At 45.0% G+C, this 15,250-nt stretch overlaps 1 protein-coding gene across 1 annotated transcript in view; it reads right to left on the bottom strand.

Annotated features, from left to right (window-relative positions):
* Positions 1-15,250, bottom strand: part of SLC30A4 (solute carrier family 30 member 4) — a 52,204-nt gene that overhangs the window by 13,342 nt on the left and 23,612 nt on the right. Inside the window, exons 5-6 of the mRNA XM_089670307.1 lie at positions 7,330-7,435; positions 6,929-7,063 (exon numbers count right to left, since the gene is read on the bottom strand). Coding sequence (XP_089526433.1) covers positions 6,929-7,063; positions 7,330-7,435 — 241 coding nt within the window. The remainder of the gene's footprint in view (positions 1-6,928; positions 7,064-7,329; positions 7,436-15,250) is intronic.

The following is a 15,250-nucleotide window of genomic DNA, read 5'->3' as shown; positions in this document are numbered from 1 at the left end:
CATGGCAGAGTGTGGCGATGGAGACAGCAGCAATGGGAGGCCGTACAGGGACCCATGAGAGACTCTGGAACTGGCAGCAGCATGCGGAGGCGGTATATAGGGGCCCATGGCAGATTAGGGGCCTGGCAGCAGCTATAGGGGGCCCGTAATCTGGCAGCACCCTATGTCAAAAAATTCAACACACCAGCAGTGTGTGAGGAGACCTGAAAGTGGCACATGGCAGAGTGTGGCGATGGAGACAGCAGCAATGGGAGGCCGTATAGGGACCCATGAGAGACTCTGGACTTGGCAGCAGCATGAGGAGGCGGTATATAGGGGCCCATGGCAGATTAGGGGCCTGGCAGCAGCTATGAGAGGTCCGTAATCTGCCAGCACCCTATGTCAAAAAATTCTACACACCAGCAGTGTGTGAGGAGACCTGAAAGTGGCACATGGCAGAGTGTGGCGATGGAGACAGCAGCAATGGGAGGCCGTACAGGGACCCATGAGAGACTCTGGACCTGGCAGCAGCATGAGGAGGCGGTATATAGGGGCCTATGGCAGATTAGGGGCCTGGCAGCAGCTATAGGGGGCCCGTAATCTGCCAGCACCCTATGTCAAAAAATTCAACACACCAGCAGTGTGTGAGGAGACCTGAAAGTGGCACATGGCAGAGTGTGGCGATGGAGACAGCAGCAATGGGAGGCCGTACAGGGACCCATGAGAGACTCTGGAACTGGCAGCAGCATGAGGAGGCGGTATATAGGGGCCCATGGCAGATTAGGGGCCTGGCAGCAGCTATGGGAGGTCCGTAATCTGCCAGCACCCTATGTCAAAAAATTCAACACACCAGCAGTGTGTGAGGAGACCTGAAAGTGGCACATGGCAGAGTGTGGCGATGGAGACAGCAGCAATGGGAGGCCGTACAGGGACCCATGAGAGACTCTGGAACTGGCAGCAGCATGAGGAGGCGGTATATAGGGGCCCATGGCAGATTAGGGGCCTGGCAGCAGCTATGGGAGGTCCGTAATCTGCCAGCACCCTATGTCACTCTCCTCGCCAGTACTTCTTCGCCTGGCTGCTGAAAAGGCCGATGTCTCCCCCCGTTCCTGACCGCCCTCTGTTAGCTCTTCCTCACTGTACAGTGGGGCTGAGCCCACAGCATGCGATACTTCGCTTGGTGAGGGAACAGCAAAGGACAGGGGCAGGTAGAGGACATGTGATTTCAGTGGGCTTGCTCCCGGGCCATGCCAACTAACGGTTGTGTCTGACGTACCCACCGACCGTTGGCTGTAGGTGTCAGAGGTGACCTGGGAAGAGGAAGACGACCGAGCCAACCAATCAATGACGGCAGGGTTGTCGGTGGAGACACGACCGCTGGATGACACCGGGAGCACTGGCCTCTGGCTGCGAATAGTGCTGCCTCGACCCCTTCCTCTGCTGCCACGTCTGCTCGCTCCTAAAAAATTGCCTCCTCTGCCACTCCTCTGCATGTTGTCTGACATACTCTTTAATTCAACGATTATGTGTCCCTGAGTAACAATTCTCTGGCACTCAGTAACAATTCTGTCTGTCCCCGAGTAAAAATTCTGTGGCCCTAAGTAAAGTTTCTGTGGCCCTGAGTAACAATTCTCTGGCACTCCGTAACAATTCTGTCTGTCCCTGAGTAACAATTCTCTGGCACTCAGTAACAATTCTGTCTGTCCCTGAGTAAAAATTCTGTGGCCCTAATTAAAGTTTCTGTGGCCCTAAGTAACAATTCTCTGGCACTCAGTAACAATTCTGTCTGTCCCTGAGTAACAATTCTCTGGCACTCCGTAACAATTCTGTCTGTCCCTGAGTATGAATTCTGTGGCCCTAACTAGCGTTTCTTTGTCCCCAAGTAACAGTTCTGTGGCCCTGAGTAACAATTCTGTGTCTGTGCGAGTAACAATTCTGTGGCCCTAAGTAAAAGTTCTGTGGCCTTCAGTAACAATTCTGTGTCTGTGCGAGTAACAATTCTGTGTCTGTGCGAGTAACAATTCTGTGGCCCTAAGTAAAGTTTCTGTGGCCCTAAGTAACAATTCTCTGGCACTCAGTAACAATTCTGTCTGTCCCTGAGTAACAATTCTCTGGCACTCAGTAACAATTCTGTCTGTCCCTGAGTAAAAATTCTGTGGCCCTAAGTAAAGTTTCTGGGGCCCTGAGTAACAATTCTCTGGCACTCAGTAACAATTCTGTCTGTCCCTGAGTAAAAATTCTGTGGCCCTAAGTAACGTTTCTGTGGCCCTGAGTAACAATTCTGTGTCTGTGCGAGTAACAATTCTGTGGCCCTAAGTAACAGTTCTGTGGCCCTCAGTAACAGTTCTGTGGCCCTCAGTAACAGTTCTGTGGCCCTCAGTAACAGTTCTGTGGCCCTCAGTAACAGTTCTGTGTCTGTGCGAGTAACAATTCTGTGGCCCTAAGTAACAGTTCTGTGGCCTTCAGTAACAATTCTGTGTCTGTGCGAGTAACAATTCTGTGGCCCTAAGTAAAGTTTCTGTGGCCTTAAGTAACAATTCTCTGGCACTCAGTAACAATTCTGTCTGTCCCTGAGTAACAATTCTCTGGCACTCCGTAACAATTCTGTCTGTCCCTGAGTAACAATTCTCTGGCACTCCGTAACAATTCTGTCTGTCCCTGAGTAACAATTCTCTGGCACTCAGTAACAATTCTGTCTGTCCCTGAGTATGAATTCTGTGGCCCTAACTAGCGTTTCTTTGTCCCTAAGTAACAGTTCTGTGGCCCTGAGTAACAATTCTGTGTCTGTGCGAGTAACAATTCTGTGGCCCTAAGTAACAGTTCTGTGGCCCTCAGTAACAGTTCTGTGTCTGTGCGAGTAACAATTCTGTGTCTGTGCGAGTAACAATTCTGTGGCCCTAAGTAACAGTTCTGTGGCCCTCAGTAACAATTCTGTGTCTGTGCGAGTAACAATTCTGTGTCTGTGCGAGTAACAATTCTGTGTCTGTGCGAGTAACAATTCTGTGTCTGTGCGAGTAACAATTCTGTGGCCCTAAGTAAAGTTTCTGTGGCCCTAAGTAACAATTCTGTCTGTCCCTGAGTAACAATTCTCTGGCACTCAGTAACAATTCTGTCTGTCCCTGAGTAAAAATTCTGTGGCCCTAAGTAAAGTTTCTGTGGCCCTAAGTAACAATTCTCTGGCACTCAGTAACAATTCTGTCTGTCCCTGAATAACAATTCTCTGGCACTGAGTAACAATTCTGTCTGTCCCTGAGTATGAATTCTGTGGCCCTAACTAGCGTTTCTTTGTCCCTAAATAACGATTCTGTGGCCCTCATTAACAAGTCTGTGTCCCTGAGTAATGGTTCTCTGTCCCTAAGTAACTTTTCTCTGTCCCCAATTATCGTTTCTGTGGCCCTAACTCTGTCCCTGTCCCTAGTACAGAGCGGTCTGCCTCTGTTCAATGACTGCAGGCAAATGAAGAATTCCAAAATGGCCGCTATTTATAGCTCGACCATTACACAGTGCTGGCTGGCTGGCTGCTGATTGGCTGATGCGATCACATGTAGTTGAGGAATGCATTATGGGTCAGCGCGCCTTGTCTGCGCGCCTTCCCAGACATCCCCGCTCCGTCGCCGCACATGTCAGCCGCCATTTTCTGAAAAATTTCGATTCGCGCGTCCGAATTAGGCTATTTTTCGGATTCGGCACGAATCGAAATTTTTCCGATATTCGACTCGAATTCCACTTCGGATACTTCGATTCGCTCATCTCTATTCACAAACGCTCTCCATCCAATATGACAGAGCTTGAGCTATTTTGCAAAGAAGAATGGGCAAAACTTTTATTGTCTAGATGTACAAAGCTGGTAAAGACATCCCCAAAAAGACTTGCAGCTGTAATTGCAGCGAAAGGTGGATCTGTAAAGTATTGACTCAGATAGACTGAATACAAATGCACACCACACTTTCCAGATATTTATCATTTTCCATCTACTTCACAAATATGTGCCACTATATGTTGGTCTATCACATAAAATCCCAATAAAATGCATTTACATTTTTGGCTGTAACATGACAATATGTGGAAAATTTCAAGAGGTATGAATACTTTTTCAAGGCACTGGATATTGAAGTGATATACTGCATTTTAATACCCAGCTTAGTATAGGGAGAACCAGTAGCAAACCCAGAATTTAGTCTGTACAATTTATTTTCTACAGATCTTAAAACTCTGCATACATTGTAGTTGTGTTTACAGGATTTCATAACATGATTACGAATGGGCTACAACAGACAGACTGAATGCAAACCACTCTTAAATAGCTGACTGATCAGATCTGCAGATGCATGTGACATACTATATACTCCATCACTTTTACATTTGAAAATTTAAAGGTTTAGTTCACCTTTGCAATAAGATTTCCAATGTATTCTAGCATCGCCAGTACATTAAATACAATGCTTGGTTTTTGAAAAGATGATTATTTTCCCAAGCCCGTCTGAAAACCTCCCGCTTCAGTCCTGCCTAGATGGCAAATAAGGATCTTCACTAGGACACCTTGGTATTGTGATAACTTAATGCGAATAAAGGACAAAATTAACAATCATCACAGTCCAACCGTTCGGGACCTTGCAGGATCTCTTTTTTAAGGCAGAGTGAAAAGGGTCCTGAAACATCGGCCTGTGATGCCTGTTACTTTATGTGAATAAAGGACACAATTATCATCATACTAAGGTGTGCTGGTGAAAATCCACATTTTTCTGTGATTGCTTGGAGACATCACCCACCAATTCACTACACAAACTGTGGGCAGGCCTGCAAGGAGTGCCACACATACAGTCAGGTCCATAAATATTGGGACATCGACACAATTCTAACATTTTTGGCTCTATACACCACCACAATGGATTTGAAATGAAACGAACAAGATGTGCTTTAACTGCAGACTGTCAGCTTTAATTTGAGGGTATTTCCATCCAAATCAGGTGAACGGTGTAGGAATTACAACAGTTTGCATATGTGCCTCCCACTTGTTAAGGGATCAAAAGTAATGGGACAATTGGCTTCTCAGCTGTTCCATGGCCAGGTGTGTGTTATTCCCTCATTATCCCAATTACAATGAGCAGATAAAAGGTCCAGAGTTCATTTCAAGTGTGCTATTTGCAGTTGGAATCTGTTGCTGTCAACTCTCAAGATGAGATCCAAAGAGCTGTCACTATCAGTGAAGCAAGCCATCATTAGGCTGAAGAAACCAAATAAACCCATCAGAGAGATAGCAAAAACATTAGGCGTGGCCAAAACAACTGTTTGGAACATTCTTTAAAAGAAGGAACGCACCGGCGAGCTTAGCAACACCAACCCGGAAGACCACGGAAAACAAATGTGGTGGATGACCGAAGAATTCTTTCCCTGGTGAAGAAAACACCCTTCACAACAGTTGGCCAGATCAAGAACACTCTCCAGGAGGTAGGTGTATGTGTGTCAAAGTCAACAATCAAGAGAAGACTTCACCAGCGTGAATACAGAGGGTTCACCACAAGACGTAAACCATTGGTGAGCCTCAAAAACAGGAAGGCCAGATTAGAGTTTGCCAAACGACATCTAAAAAAGCCTTCACAGTTCTGGAACAACATCCTATGGACAGATGGGACCAAGATCAACTTGTACCAGAGTGATGGGAAGAGAAGAGTATGGAGAAGGAAAGGAACTGCTCATGATCCTAAGCATACCACCTCATCAGTGAAGCATGGTGGTGGTAGTGTCATGGCGTGGGCATGTATGGCTGCCAATGGAACTGCTTCTCTTGTATTTATTGATGATGCGACTGCTGACAAAAGCAGCAGGATGAATTCTGAAGTGTTTCGGGCAATATTATCTGTTCATATTCAGCCAAATGCTTCAGAACTCATTGGACGCCGCTTCACAGTGCAGATGGACAATGACCCAAAGCATACTGCAAAAGCAACCAAAGAGTTTTTTAAGGGAAAGAAGTGGAATGTTATGCAATGGCCAAGTCAATCACCTGACCTGAATCCGATTGAGCATGCATTTCACTTGCTGAAGACAAAACTGAAGGGAAAATGCCCCAAGAACAAGCAGGAACTGAAGACAGTTGCAGTAGAGGCCTGGCAGAGCATCACCAGGGATGAAACCCAGCGTCTGGTGATGTCTATGCGTTCCAGACTTCAGGCTGTAATTGACTGCAAAGGATTTGCAACCAAGTATTAAAAAGTGAAAGTTTGATTTATGATTATTATTCTGTCCCATTACTTTTGGTCCCTTAACAAGTGGGAGGCACATATGCAAACTGTTGTAATTCCTACACTGTTCACCTGATTTGGATGTAAATACCCTCAAATAAAAGCTGACAGTCTGCAGTTAAAGCACATCTTGTTCGTTTCATTTCAAATCCATTGTGGTGGTGTATAGAGCCAAAAATGATAGAATTGTATCGATGTCCCAATATTTATGGACCTGACTGTACAATATATCTACTGTCTAGAGAGCAAGATTCAACAGACATTGGTTATGGGTTCACAGAAACAGGCAATCTGGCTTGTTCAATGTTTGCATGTGCGGTGCAGTCTCTCCCCATCTGTCACACAATGCTGAGCTCAGCCTCTTCATGCGACAAAGGGACAGAGCACACTGTGCATGCACGGGTTTTATTTGAACAAACCAAAGCAGTTGTTTCTGTGAATCTGGGGGCACACACTCAGCATCCGGTACATCTTGGCAAGCTGGGAGAGGGGGTCACCTACCTAGAAGTTTATTCCTAACAGGTTTAGGAGAGGCCACACCAACCTACATGTGTGACATAGAAAAGAGTAGTCATTTCCAAAACCTGAGTAGCTTTTATTTTGTATTGGAAACGCTGGAGTACATGAGAAATTTTTTGAACTAGCCCTTTAATGCTGCATTATAGAGTCTATTTTAGAATTATATTCCCTATTCAGCACCAACTTACTGAGCTGTAAATTGATTATGGCAGCAGATTTCCCTGTGGTCAGTGACCAGACATTAAGATCTTCTACAGAGTATACATCTTCTATTTTCATCAGGTCATGTTTGATTTGATCCACATTCAGGTGTCTCGGAACTCCTGGAATAAAGTAAAGAATGATTTCATAAGTTGGGACATACTTGTGTAAACATGTTCTGTATATAATGCAGGTCTAAATTTTTTATAGTTTAATCATAAACTGACACTCCCCACAGAATAATTGCACAATAGCCTTCTTGTGTAAGAGGATTACTGCAATCAATGATCCTTTATTGTCAGAGAATGTCACAACAGTCTTAATAATGTAAAACTCTGAACATGTCATATTAAAAAGAGATTGTAACTGTTTATAGGAGTCTGCTCACCTTCAAGTATTATAAGTACGGTGTCTCGTATAAGCCTCAGGGTAGTAAAGATGACAAGTACAGAAAATACGTAGGTACAGATTGGATCGGCAATCTTGTATTCTGGCTGAAAAGATAAAATTATCCATTACATGCTCTGTGATTTTGCTTTTCAGAATACATAAAATATATAATAATAAATAATTTAAAATGATACAAGGTCAGATCTAGACAAGGCCTATTATTTTTGGTCACTTTCCTAGTAGAAGGGAAGTGGAAATTAATAGTTACCCTATTCTGTAAGTCTGCAAATCTTTAACACTTTCATGACTGCAACTCAGGCAAAGGGCAACTGACTAGCCACCTGTATTGCCTGTGCTCGCCATGCAGCTGACTTTCCCACCCCCCCTCCCATTACAAACTCACTGTGCTTTGTTATGCACTATATCTTTCTGTGCAGGTAGCTGTCTTGATAAAGTCAGGGTATTGCTTCCTCAAGCCAGGCTCTCCAGCAAGGAGAACAGTGAGAAGCACTTCTGACATTAGCAGTCAGAGGCAGTAGTGCCTAAGATCTCACGCTGCACAAATACAACTATGACACTGTTAAAGAAGGAAATGACATCTACTAAGTAAGCTTTAAATATTGCCTTCCCTCTTCCTTTACTAAAGCAGCACATTGGTTCTAATAATAGGCAGTTTAAATGCTTTAAAATATGTTTCCTGGTCGTCACATCACTACTGCAAAAGCAGGGCGGGGAATTCCCAGAACAGTGATGTCACCCCATCAGTGCCAATGTTCAGGGCGTTGTTGAGGCCTCCTACTGCTCTGGGAATTCTTCATCGTGTTACTGTTATGAGAATTCTTCACCATCAGGTATTGCAGCAGCCACAAAGGACCCAAAACTGTGCTGTCATGTAACTGCAAAGATACAGATTTAAAAAAAATGTATGTATACTGCTTGTTATTAAAAACATAATGCAGCATTAGTAAAGAAAGAGGGAAGGCAACATTGAAAACTAACTTGGTAGAAAACATTTACTTCTACTTTAACACAGAAGTGCCTGGGCACCCTAACATACAAGAAGTGCACTGCTATCTTTCAGAAAATTCAAGTCACTTGAGGGCACTGCATAGGCACATATCTAGATGTTCCTAATATATCGATCTTTATTTTTTGAGTTTGGTTTCACTTCAAGGGCCTATTCACACCAGGTGTGGTGGGTGTGCACTGGACAAGTACAGCATGCAGTGACAAAGCACAACGCAACCCACCACCTTGAACTGCATCCAACAGAAATGAAAGAAAAGTCACTTTGACATTTCAAAAAAATTCACCAAAAAAAAAACAACAGTGTCATGCACTGGGACTGGTACATTAGCAATGCCTTCACCCTACCACATATCAGCGGCTGCATGCTAGCGCAGAAGCTGCTGTGAATGGGTCCTAATAAAACCCCTACTCTGTTTTTCCCTATTAAAGGCTGACAATTATTCAAGGAAAGAAAAAGAACACAATCTCTGTGTTCAAAGCAGACCTTCACCCAAAAAGGGAGGTTCCACCTGTCTGCATCCTCCCACCTCCACTGTCACATCTGGCAGTTTTTGTTGTGGTTTCTTTTTGGGGGGGGGGGGGGGTGGTAACCTGGTTTTGACATCACCATCATTGCAGCACCACAGTGGTCTGAGCCAGAAGTTTGCTCTCCCCCCCTTCCAGGAAAATTTACAGGTCCCAGAAGACAGTGGGGCCATTCAAAAAGCACAGGGCTTCACTTCTGGTTTCCCTTACTGATGCCGACACCAGCACCCAAAGCAGATTGAAAAATCAGCTCAGGTGAGGACATCACTGTATCCCCGGACAGGTAAGTGTCCTTTTCTTAAAAGTCAGCAGCTACAGAATTTGTAGCTGCTGACTTAATTTTTTTTTTGTGCCAACCTGGAGCTCAGTTTTAACAAATGAATACTGTAACCTCAGGTTGTTGGCTTATTTTGTCAATGAAGCCTGCAACATGAATGTAGCCATTTTGTCACAGCTGACACAATGATCACATGATCGGGAATTATGATTGGTTTGCAATTACTAACTGACCCTGAAGCTGTGACAACCAGGACTGAGAACCACCAGCTGCACACAGGGCACACGGTTGGCTCTCCAAGGAAGGAGGTTTATCAACGTATTCCAAGCCTGAGGCAATCTATGTAGAACTTTTATGTAGAGATTGCAGATAGGAAGGAGTTAAAAGGAAAACTGTACTTTTAAAACACATTAGCTCTCTCAATAAGGACACCCAACAACTTTCCAAATATATCCTGTCATCGCTCCCTTTTCTTTTCCTGTGCTCTGAGAGCTGTGCACACAGGCAAATACAGCTAGAAACATTTGTCTCCATTCTGCCGGTGACTAATCAACAGTACAATGCTCAGCAAATTGGTTCAAAGTGATTGTCATCATTTGCTCCCAAGAGACATATATTAAATGTTACATACAGCACTCCAAGCAAGGTGACTAAACAAAGCAAAGCCTTGGCCTGTAACCAGAGCTCTCAAAAGCACAAGTAAATGAAAGGCAAAAGGTTGTATTTTCTAAGTTGTTTGATATCCCTTTGTATATTAAAGTAGCTAATGTGTTAAGTTATCCCCGAAGTGAAAACAATCCACACTAGACACTACTGTTAGGAGACAGGTGACCTTCCTTCTCCAGGCTGATTAATGCAGAAATAAACTCAAAACATTAGTTTGCAGCTTACCAATTCTTAGATGTGATAGCTGCATTCACCACCAATAGGGGACAGATAACCGCAGGCCATTCACCACCAATAGGGGACAGATAACCGCAGGCCATTCACCACCAATAGGGGACAGATAACCGCAGGCCATTCACCACCAATAGGGGACAGATAACCGCAGGCCATTCACCACCAATAGGGGACAGATAACCGCAGGCCATTCACCACCAATAGGGGACAGATAACCGCAGGCCATTCACCACCAATAGGGGACAGATAACCGCAGGCCATTCACCGCCAATAGGGGACAGATAACCGCAGGCCATTCACCGCCAATAGGGGACAGATAACCGCAGGCCATTCACCGCCAATAGGGGACAGATAACCGCAGGCCATTCACCGCCAATAGGGAACAGATAACCGCAGGCCATTCACTACCAATAGGGGAAAGATAACCGCAGGCCATTCACCGCCAATAGGGGACAGATAACCACAGGCTATTCACTACCAATAGGGGACAGATAACCGCAGGGCATTCACCAGCAATAGGGGACAGATAACCGCAGGCCATTCAGCTACCAATAGGGGACAGATAACCGCAGGCCATTCACCACCAATAGGGGACAGATAACCGCAGGCCATTCACCACCAATAGGGGACAGATAACCGCAGGCCATTCACCACCAATAGGGGACAGATAACCGCAGGCCATTCACCACCCATAGGGGACAGATAACCGCAGGCCATTCACCACCAATAGGGGACAGATAACCGCAGGCCATTCACCACCAATAGCGGATAGCTAATCGCAGGCCATTCACCACCAATAGGGGACAGATAACCGCAGGCCATTCACCACCAATAGGGGACAGATAACCGCAGGCCATTCACCACCAATAGGGGACAGATAACCGCAGGCCATTCAGCTACCAATAGGGGACAGATAACCGCAGGCCATTCAGCTACCAATAGGGGACAGATAACCGCAGGCCATTCACCACCAATAGGGGACAGATAACCGCAGGGCATTCACCAATAGGGGACAGATAACCGCAGGGCATTCACCAATAGGGGACAGATAACCGCAGGGCATTCACCAATAGGGGACAGATAACCGCAGGGCATTCACCACCAATAGGGGATAGATAACCGCAGGGCATTCACCACCAATAGGAGACAGATAACCGCAGGGCATTCACCACCAATAGGAGACAGATAACCGCAGGGCATTCACCACCAATAGGGGACAGATAACCGCAGGCCATTCAGCTACCAATAGGGGACAGATAACCGCAGGCCATTCACCGCCAATAGGGGACAGATAACCGCAGGCCATTCACCGCCAATAGGGGACAGATAACAGCAGGCCATTCACCGCCAATAGGGGAAAGATAACCGCAGGCCATTCACCGCCAATAGGGGACAGATAACCGCAGGCCATTCACCGCCAATAGGGGACAGATAACCGCAGGCCATTCACTACCAATAGGGAACAGATAACCGCAGGCCATTCACCACCAATAGCGGATAGATAACCGCAGGCCATTCACCACCAATAGGGGACAGATAACCGCAGGCCATTCACCACCAATAGGGGACAGATAACCGCAGGCCATTCAGCTACCAATAGGGGACAGATAACCGCAGGCCATTCACTACCAATAGGGGACAGATAACCGCAGGCCATTCACTACCAATAGGGGACAGATAACCGCAGGCCATTCACCACCAATAGGGGACAGATAACCGCAGGCCATTCACCAATAGGGGACAGATAACCGCAGGGCATTCACCACCAATAGGGGATAGATAACCGCAGGCCATTCACCACCAATAGGGGACAGATAACCGCAGGCCATTCACCACCCATAGGGGACAGATAACCGCAGGCCATTCACCACCAATAGGGGACAGATAACCGCAGGGCATTCACCACCAATAGGAGACAGATAACCGCAGGGCATTCACCACCAATAGGGGACAGATAACCGCAGGCCATTCAGCTACCAATAGGGGACAGATAACCGCAGGCCATTCACCACCAATAGGGGACAGATAACCGCAGGCCATTCACCACCAATAGGGGACAGATAACCGCAGGCCATTCACCGCCAATAGGGGAAAGATAACCGCAGGCCATTCACCGCCAATAGGGGACAGATAACCACAGGCCATTCACCACCAATAGGGAACAGATAACCGCAGGCCATTCACTACCAATAGGGGACAGATAACCACAGGGCATTCACCACCAATAGGGGACAGATAACCACAGGCCATTCACCACCAATAGGGAACAGATAACCGCAGGCCATTCACTACCAATAGGGGAAAGATAACCGCAGGCCATTCACCGCCAATAGGGGACAGATAACCGCAGGCCATTCACTACCAATAGGGGACAGATAACCACAGGGCATTCACCACCAATAGGGGACAGATAACCACAGGCCATTCACCACCAATAGGGAACAGATAACCGCAGGCCATTCACTACCAATAGGGGACAGATAACCGCAGGCCATTCACCACCAATAGGGAACAGATAACCGCAGGCCATTCACTACCAATAGGGGACAGATAACCGCAGGCCATTCACCACCAATAGGGGACAGATAACCGCAGGGCATTCAGCTACCAATAGGGGACAGATAACCGCAGGGCATTCACCAGCAATAGGGGACAGATAACCGCAGGCCATTCAGCTACCAATAGAGGACAGATAACCGCAGGCCATTCACCACCAATAGGGGACAGATAACCGCAGGCCATTCAGCTACCAATAGGGGACAGATAACCGCAGGCTTCAGAAATCAAAACACGTAAAGCTATGCAGAAAAACTAGATTCGCAACATGCTGTTATATCTGAAAAATCATCTAGTCAACCTCTGTTTAAAATCTATTATAACAAACTCCTGAAACAATTTTTTCTATTGAGCATATTATATAAAATCTCTAGGTGATTGCAATGCTGTTTTATGTAATTGCAACGCAAATTCACATTGAGCCAAAATGTCAGAATGTAGGTGAAAGGTTTCATTGCAGTTCTTCCGATGCATCCTGAAGGGAGGGCTGTGTGAATGTGATCAGGAACACAATGCAATGAAAAGATGCTGTTATATATATCATGGAACGGTTATCCATGACACACTCCCTCCTTGTCAACAAATTCATCTCAGCAAAACAGATCGCAGAGTGGATACAGACCTTATATTGTCTATGCTTAACCCCTTGACGCCGACGTAACACAAATATGCGGCCTCACAGAACTGGGCTTTTTTCCGTGGGGCCGCATATTTGTGTACCTGTCTTTGTGCTGGGAGCGCTCCGCACGGCGCGCTCCCAGCACAAAGACCGCCGTGTCACTGAGAGCACCGAGTCCCATTCTAACAATCGGGACCCGGAACTCCTGATTCCGGGTCACATGATTGCTGTGATAGCCTCTGATTGGCTATCACAGTGATCAGTCACTGTACAGCCCGGCCCCCTTGTTTGCTTCTCTATGAAAGGAGGAGAGAGATACATTGTATCTCTATAACTCCTGGCATAGAGAGAAAAAAAATTTTGTAAAAAAAGATAAATATATATAAAAAAATTAATAAAAATAAAGAAAAAAATACCTAGATGAAGGTGATCTAGTTCAGTGCCAGGGTAGGTGTTTGGGTCAAGGTCAAAAGGCCGGGTCAAAGGTCAGGTGGCAGTGTGTTTTCGGTAAAAAAAAACAAAAAAAAAAAAAAACGACAAAAACAAAATGTGCACTATTGTTTCTGGGCTGTACTACGGGTACAAACAAAAAATAACATACACATATATGGTATCGCTGTGATCGCCAAGAGCTGGAGAATTTATTTTGGGTTGTTCTGTGGTGGTAGGTTATGGTAGTAACAAGAAACACACCGCTAAATAAAAAAGGTTTTTGCTATTATTTTGGGCCAGTTTTCATTTGATAATAAAAAAATAAAATCAGGCGATATCCATTACCATTTACCACCAAATGAAAGCCCAAATTTGTCCTGCAAAAAACGCGGTATAATTCACCTGGATGTACAAAGTAGTTGTGATGATATGTCCGGTTTTACCAACACATGTCAACGTTTCAAAATTGTGCTTAGGCATTATGATTTGTTTTCCCCTTAGGTGTGAAGGGGCTAAGATAACAAGAGTTTTCTGCTTTTAATAATGCATGTTAGCTTCAAAGCTATAAAAAAATGGCATATCATGTTACATAATAGCCATTTCGCCAGTAGAAAGCAAACTGAGTAATACTCTGTAGTACTGTATAGTTAAAGCCTAAGTGCAGCCAAAATTGAACATATACAAATCAGCACAAGGGACACAAATTTACTGCGCTTAAAGTGTTACTAAACCCAGGACCCTGCATTCAGTATATCTGGTCTTCCACAGTACACACTACATGGAAATGCAATTATTTCAGTAAATATAAACCAATAAATACCCTTTCACAGCAGTATATACACTGCCTTGAAAAGGTATTCATACCCCTTACATTTTCCACATTTTATCATCTTTCAACCAAAACCGTAAATGTATTTTATTGGGATTTTATGTGCTAGACCAACACAAAGTGGCACAAAATTGTGAAGTGGAAAGCAAATGAAAAATGGTTTTCAATATTTTTTAAAAATAAATATCTGGAAAGTGTGGCGTGCATTTGTATTCAGCCCCCTTTACTCTGATACCCCTAATTAAAATCTAGTGGAACCAATTGCCTTCAGAAATCACCAAATTAGTAACTAGAGTCCACCTGTGTGTAATTTAATATCAGTATAAATCCAGCTGTTCTGTGAAGCCCTCAAAGGTTTGTTAGAGAACATTTGTGAACAAATAGCATCATGAAGGCTAAGGAACACACGAGCAAGGTCAGGGATAAAATTGTGGAGAGGTTTAATGCAGGGTTATGTTATAAAAAAATATCCCAAGTTTTGAACATCTCATGAAGCACTGTTCAATCCATCATCCAAAAATGGAAAGAAAAAAAACTGCAACTGAAAACCTACCGAGACATGGCCGTCCACCTAAACTGACAGGATGGGCAAGGAGAGCATTAATCACAGAAGCAGCCAAGAGCCCCATGGTAACTCTGGAGGAGCTTCAGAGATCCATAGCTCAGCTATGAGAATCTGTCCACAGGACAACTATTAGTCATGCACTCCACAAATCTGGCCTTTATGGAAGAGAGGGAAGGGGAAAGCCATT

This window comes from Staurois parvus, unplaced genomic scaffold, assembly GCF_062004578.1.
Source record: "Staurois parvus isolate SC_StPar_1 unplaced genomic scaffold, SC_StPar_1.0 ptg000089l, whole genome shotgun sequence".
Classification (NCBI taxonomy): domain Eukaryota; kingdom Metazoa; phylum Chordata; class Amphibia; order Anura; family Ranidae; genus Staurois; species Staurois parvus.
The sequence above is the reverse complement of the archived record's forward strand: the minus strand, read 5'-3'. Positions and strand labels throughout refer to the sequence as shown.